The sequence below is a fragment of the Anarrhichthys ocellatus genome, unplaced genomic scaffold (genome assembly GCF_004355925.1).
Source record: "Anarrhichthys ocellatus isolate YVR2014 unplaced genomic scaffold, GSC_Weel_1.0 scaffold14, whole genome shotgun sequence".
NCBI classification, from domain to species: domain Eukaryota; kingdom Metazoa; phylum Chordata; class Actinopteri; order Perciformes; family Anarhichadidae; genus Anarrhichthys; species Anarrhichthys ocellatus.
In genome coordinates, this window is record NW_022280044.1 from 6,626,443 (window position 1) to 6,633,044 (window position 6,602).

The 6,602-nt window shown below is 42.6% G+C and overlaps 1 protein-coding gene across 2 annotated transcripts in view; it reads right to left on the reverse strand.

The window, feature by feature from the left end:
• The window catches only part of top2b (DNA topoisomerase II beta), an 18,917-nt gene that overhangs the window by 8,300 nt on the left and 4,015 nt on the right, over window positions 1-6,602 (reverse strand). For both annotated transcript variants that reach the window (XM_031853917.1, XM_031853916.1), the window contains exons 4-17: window positions 6,144-6,207; window positions 4,219-4,364; window positions 4,007-4,104; window positions 2,926-3,138; window positions 2,472-2,645; window positions 2,275-2,376; window positions 2,048-2,185; window positions 1,801-1,939; window positions 1,399-1,556; window positions 1,133-1,258; window positions 934-1,044; window positions 721-826; window positions 502-611; window positions 103-195 (exon numbers count right to left, since the gene is read on the reverse strand). In XM_031853917.1, coding sequence (XP_031709777.1) covers window positions 103-195; window positions 502-611; window positions 721-826; window positions 934-1,044; window positions 1,133-1,258; window positions 1,399-1,556; window positions 1,801-1,939; window positions 2,048-2,185; window positions 2,275-2,376; window positions 2,472-2,645; window positions 2,926-3,138; window positions 4,007-4,104; window positions 4,219-4,364; window positions 6,144-6,207 — 1,778 coding nt within the window. The remainder of the gene's footprint in view (window positions 1-102; window positions 196-501; window positions 612-720; window positions 827-933; window positions 1,045-1,132; window positions 1,259-1,398; window positions 1,557-1,800; window positions 1,940-2,047; window positions 2,186-2,274; window positions 2,377-2,471; window positions 2,646-2,925; window positions 3,139-4,006; window positions 4,105-4,218; window positions 4,365-6,143; window positions 6,208-6,602) is intronic.

Sequence of the window (6,602 nt, forward strand, 5' to 3'; positions counted from 1 at the left end):
ACACACACACACACACACACACACACACACACACACACACACACACATCTTGACTTTCTTTCTCTCATTGCTGCTGTCACAATTTTGAGCAAAGCCACAAACCTCCGGCAGGCCGTGCATCCTCCTCTGACGTCTGTCCTCCATGAAGTTAGTCAGCCACTCCTTCCGGTCATCTGTCTTCTTCTTGCTGAAGGCCTGGAGCGAAAAGCAGCCGGTCAGCCTCCAGTTAATACAGACTTTAGGTCATATTTATAGTATGGACCATAATGTGTTTAAAGCACAGATCATCAAAATACCAGTTTTGATGAAAAACTGAGGTACTGAGGTACAAGCCACCTACACTCTGATGTCAGGTTAATACATGTACAATGTAAAGCAATCCAATGAACAGCGCTGATTCAGTTCTACTAAATGTTTGACGCTGTACTCGATGGTAGTGTTTGACTGCAGCCTCTTGGACGGTATGTAGAGAACAGTGTGTAACTGCAGCTTTAGACTGACCAGAGTAATGGCAGCGTCGTCCTCGGCTCCGCTGTATCTGAATGAGATGCGATGCTTCTCCATGTCCGCAAAGTATTCCTTCGCCTCTTTGCTTGTACTTGTTCCCAAACCTGGAACACAAATGTAACGTTTTTAATTCAAACAGAAGGAACTTTAGTTTTTATACGAATGTTCATCTGCGAAGTTTATATTGATATATTTAATACTTGAGTATCAAACCTTTGTAGTACTTAGTATGCCAGGTTTTAAAGTTCTCTGTGTTTTTCTTCCACTCATCAAACTCTGGAATGCTGTAGAAGGACATCTCCTGCTTGCTCTTGGTTACCTGCAGACAACAAATACATTTTATAATTTCTGTAGGTTTGTGTTGAGTGTTTTAATAGTTATAATCCGTGTGTGGAGATGGTAATGTGCATTGTGTGTGTGTCTTACTTTGACAATGGGTGTGATAAACTCCTCCAAGAATGTGTGTTTCAGTAGAGACGGCCAGTTGTGGTGGAAGAAGTTGATAAGCAGACCCTTGATGTGGGATCCATCTTGATCCTGGGAACAGACGAGAAATGTCAGAGCTGCTGGTTTAGCGGCTGCTAATAATACCAACGCCGTGTGGAGAGTTCATGAGCTACTTCACCTGATCGGTCATGATCATGATCTTTCCGTAGCGAAGGCTCCTCAGTGACTCTGGGTCTTCATAGCTCTTCTTGTATTGGAGGCCGACGATTTTGATGATATTGTTAATCTCAGCATTCTCCATGATCTGTTGAAAGAATGACGCTAAAGTCAGATAATGCATCGTATCCCTCACATTATCATGGGCCGATGTATCGAGACACGTCTTGAGAGGGAAAGGTGCACACCCATACCAACGCGTCATTTCACAATCATCCAGCGTCATACCTGCTTGTGTGTCGCCTCTCGCACGTTAAGGATCTTTCCTCTCAGTGGGAACACTCCGTAGCGATCGCGCCCGATGACTCCAAGTCCAGAGACGGCCAGAGACTTGGCCGAGTCTCCCTCCGTGAGGATGAGCGTGCATTCAGTGGAGTGTTTGCCACCTACGACACGGATGTGGAAACGGTTAATAATCTACTTACTGTGCCTCACTGTATGTATATTTTATGTCTCCTGACACCATGTAATGTCGTTATAGTAACACTTCATAACCAATATCGTGCTCTGTAAACCCTTATCTCTACTCCAACACTTGTGTTTTCTTTTAAGATGCAACAACATCATCTCTGCAGTCAGTGGCTGACGTTGGAGGAGACACATTAATACATAATCACACTGTTAACACACCGGCGTCATTGGCGTCGTCCAGCTTGGGGATGCCTTTGATCTTGCTGTACTTCACAGATGAGCACTTCTTATTGAGCTGTGTCTGCGCTTTGAACTTCACCCAGTTGAGTATACTCTCAACGATCCCGCAGTTGGTTGCCTGTGGGAGACAAAGATGAGAAACCAAAAGTGAGGAGCGTGTGAGGAGTGTGTGAGGAGTGTGTGAGGAGTGTGTGAGGAGGTGAGAGCGAATGAGAAGTGTCCTTACAGCTCTGACGAACTTGTCTGACAGAAGGCACTTGGACCCGAAGCTCTTGGTCTGGAGTGTCATGTTCTCCTTGGTCTGGGAGTCAAAGGTGGGGTTCTCGATCAGTGCATTCACAAACACCCAGATGTGGTTCTTCACCTGAAGCACAAAGGAGAGGAGCGTCCATCAGTTTGCAACACAGTCGCCTCGAGTTAAAAATGCCATATAAAAGTCCCTCATCTGCCTACCTGAAAGGGTTTGACGGTCACTCCAGCCTTGTTCTTCTTCTTCACCACTTCAATAAGTTTGGCCACTATCTGGTCCACGACATAGTCGACGTGTCTGCCGCCCTGAAACATACACAACCCTCCGTGTTAGAAACCCATTTCTGCTCTCTGCCTCCATGTTCACTTCGACCAGTCTCTCCCGGTGGGTATTCAGACACCTTGGTGGTGGCGATGCTGTTGACGAAGCCGATCTGTTGGAAGCCCTTCTCGCTGAGCGTGAGGCAAACCTCCCAGCGGTCGTTCACAGTCTCATTCACCACCTTCAGAGCGACGCCCGTCTCATCCAGTTTGTCCTTCACGTACAGATCCACATAGCTGCGGAACCCGGTCACCTGTAGTGACCGAAGAGACGGATACAAGTTAAGCTCAATAGGTAATATTTACCCGTGTAACACCAGTTAACATTAAAGTAAGTCATGGACCATAGCAGCAGACATTTTGTTGGTGATCCATTCAAAGTATATTTTATTATGTGTTATATTTTTGTCATTATGGATTTCTGTCTGTCTGTCACAGCTAAGCTCATATCATTTGACCACTAAACACAAACTTTAAAGCTACTTCAGTGCAACAAAGGAAAAATAAAATCCGTAATAAGATGGAAAGACTTACAGGTAATTTTTTCCCGTTCAGCGTGACTTTGACCCCCCTGCAGGATCCGGCTACATCATATGCTCTGCGGGTAACAAGTGCTACAATATCCTTGTCCAGTTTCTCCATCTGGAACTTAGCCAGGTCCGGCTGGAACGTCACGCAGGTAAAATCATCCCCATCAAAGAACTTGATCTTGGGCTCAGAAGCCTTGCTCATGTTGTTCTGCCACGTCTGAGGACGATAGAAAGAAACACATTGAAACACACAAACACAGACCAGGCTTTTGTCATATCCACTTCTACATTATTCTACGATGCTCTTAAACCCACCTTCACTGTATCGAGTGCAGTTAGTTCTTCTCCCAAACAACCGTGATATCAAACACCCGGTGACTTACGAATACCCTCAAGGGTGCAACCACAGAAAGTGATAACATACACACCCTTACCTCAGATATGAGCATATCTCAAAACCCTATGAAACAGCAATTACATATTTCAAAGATCACGAAGATTTTACAATAAAATCTGCAACAAATCAGAATAAATCGATCACTACTGTCTGTAAACACACAAGACCTTTGGGGTGAATGTCACCGAAGTTGTAGTTGATAGATTTGGGTCGATTTTCTGGTTTTGTCTGTTCTGGTGAACGAACATCGGGCTTAAAGAAAGTAGCCTACATCAGCAGTCTGTAACGACGACGACGACGTCGCAGCGATGAGCCTGCTGAGTCAGCAAGTTTTAAATTCTTATATACGGGCCCGACTCTAGCAGCTTCTACAGCTTGTAAAGAAAACTATGTGCTCCTTACAGGATATCTGCTGCACTTACTTTATTTATAGTACAAAGCGGAAAATGTGCCGTTTGTAATTGTAGGAACACAGAATACGTTTGCAGAGGGAAGGAGACGATGAAAACAAGAACAAAAAATATTGATTACAGCAGACTAGTTTATTCTTTATTATAGTGAAAAAGAAACATCCTCTTTGTGACAAGCAACAGGAACTGTACGTAGTCTTAATTTAAATCAATGACCATGAACGGGTATAATTTGTTTGGTGGTTTCACTACATATTCAACACAAGAGACACCCTCACCTGTTTGAAACTGTGTCTGTATTCCTTGCAGGCGGTTTCTACTGTGAACTTGGTGCTGAAGATGTTGCAGAGTTTAGCTCCGTACCCGTTCCTTCCACCTGCGGACAAACAAACGGTTAGTAGTTAGTAACAGACCAGCAGTTAGCAACATTCACCTTTCCTGAACCGACTTCAACAACCACTGATAAGGACGTGAAGACGTCTCCGCTCACCCGTGACCTTTTTCTCATCGTCGTCGTAGTTGCTGGAGGTGAGCAGGTGGCCGAAAATGAGAGCCGGGACGTACATCTTCTCGTCCTTGTGCTCCACCACAGGTATTCCTTTACCGTTGTTCCAGATAGAAATGGTGTTGGACTCACTGGTGGAGGCAGAGTAGAAAGGATGCAGGATGAGTTACAGAGACGACATAAATAGAACCTGGACTCTGACATGTGTTCATAGGACGGGTACTGAAACATGGCATCAAATATCCAGTCGGATTCTTATTGTGGTTTACTTATTCTTTGGTAAAAACACGTATTATTTATTGTAAAAGATTATGGGATTTAGGACTGTACATTATTTAGTCTAAGTTCTTCTAAGGCTTCTTTGTTTTAAGAAGTTTAATTTGGTAAATAAATAAAGCTTTTTACAGAAACACATTTTCTTTTTGCTCAATTTTGTTACAAGTAGTAAAAGAACAATTGATTAAGTTTGGCCCAGTATTTGAATTTAAAACACTTTATTACACTATTCATTGGTTCTCGTCACAGTCTACAGCTTTCATTGAAGCTTATTGTAGTTACTTGCTTTTTTTTTTAGCAGAGTAAAGTGACAGAAAGACAGAAAAGGCCGTGGAAAATATGTGATGTTGTTCTCTACCGAGGTTATAAAAGTTTTCATTTTATTTATTTAGTTTTGATTTTTCATTGTAAAACGCACTCTGAAGGAAAGACACACAAAATATTGTATTTAGCTAATTTGCGTTGTTATATTTCAGTTAAGATTGAGATTATTTACTGTGATTTGATCTCATTTATTGTGACGCCAGTTCTCCTGTCTCACCGAGGACTGGGCTTTACACACACCGTATGTATGTATGTGTGTGTGTGTGTGTATGAGAGAGAGGGCAGAGAGATGACATCCATACTATTTCTACTATTACGTTAGTTAGTGGTTTGGAGGATATACATTTTAAAGGTGAATATAAATCATTCCTACCAATCGTTAACATCACTATTCAATCTCTGTCTCTCTGCTTTTGCAGCCAGTATTCACGTTAAAGTGAGTGTTAGAATGTAACTCAGGTTCCAGGGAATTCTGGGTGGCCGACAGATGTTTTATATCTGCATTAATGCGGCTGAAGAATGCGCCTGGTTTAGACCTGGTTAGATAGATAAAGGAGCAACGATCTGTCAGTGGAGAACGTCACCGGTCATGAGGTCGCAGTTTGGGGGCAGTTCTGTGTCTGGGAGTCAATGCTTTAAAGCAAAAACAGGGTGTCAAATAAACACCCATCTTCACTGTGATGCGGTTTAAGTTTGCGGTGACTCGAAATATTGACACCAGTACTTATTAATAAGCTCAGCCACAAACCTTTGGGTGAGGAGCTTTAACGTCTCCGTAAAACCACATTAGCAGCCGAGCCCTGAGCGCGGCGGAGCTAATGGTATCATTTATACAGCCGGGGACATTAGGGAGAGCAGCAGCTCGGCTGAAGGACGCGCCGCTGCTTAAGCAGTCAGATGTTGATGCACTTGGCAGGCTGAAGGTGAACCGAATATAAAACAAGAGCTCAGTGCATTTCAGCACAGGCTCATTATACTGCAGTTTCCCCAGGATCCAGGTCTCCAACCTCATCCATCTACCGCATGTTTTCACCTCCGAGCCCTGGTTATGTCCAGAGTATAAAGGAAACAGGCAGCGACATACTGAAAACAAAATCAGTCTCTGACAAGAGAAGGGACATTTATTCCAAAAGGAAATCAGTGTTACGGTTGTAATGAGCTCACAATAGTCGTGAATAAATTTACATTTAATTGTATAGAACAGCTGTTCATGGCACAAGAAAGAAATGATGAACATGTCGAGGAGATCTAAGTGTGCACGGTTTACTTAGGACTCTTTCTCGGTAATTGTATTGTAACATTGTACTCACGGATCGATGGTGATCTTTATTCCATTCATGTTCTTGTCCCTTTGTTTGTTGTCTGCTGCGTTCACTGCCAAGAAAAGAAAAAACATAAATATAAACAATTATACACACAGACACATTCAACATGATGCCTTCAGAAGTTAACTTCTGCAACTAATTATTATGTTCATCATCAGTTAATCTGTCAGGAATGTGTTCGATCAACTGCTTAATCTGTAATATTAAATACCAAAAAAGGTTTTCATCAGGATTTCACAGATCATAAAAGGTGACATCTTCAAATGTTTGCTTCTCTCATTTGAGATGCTGGAACCAGATAATGTTTTATTAATTCATAAGAACAATCAGCACGTTAATCAATAATAAAGATAAGACCATTAGTTGCAGCTCTAGTGGGCGAAATGAATGCTTGTCATTCCAAACATCTTAAAATAAGATAATCCGTTATTAGTCCCGCAGCAA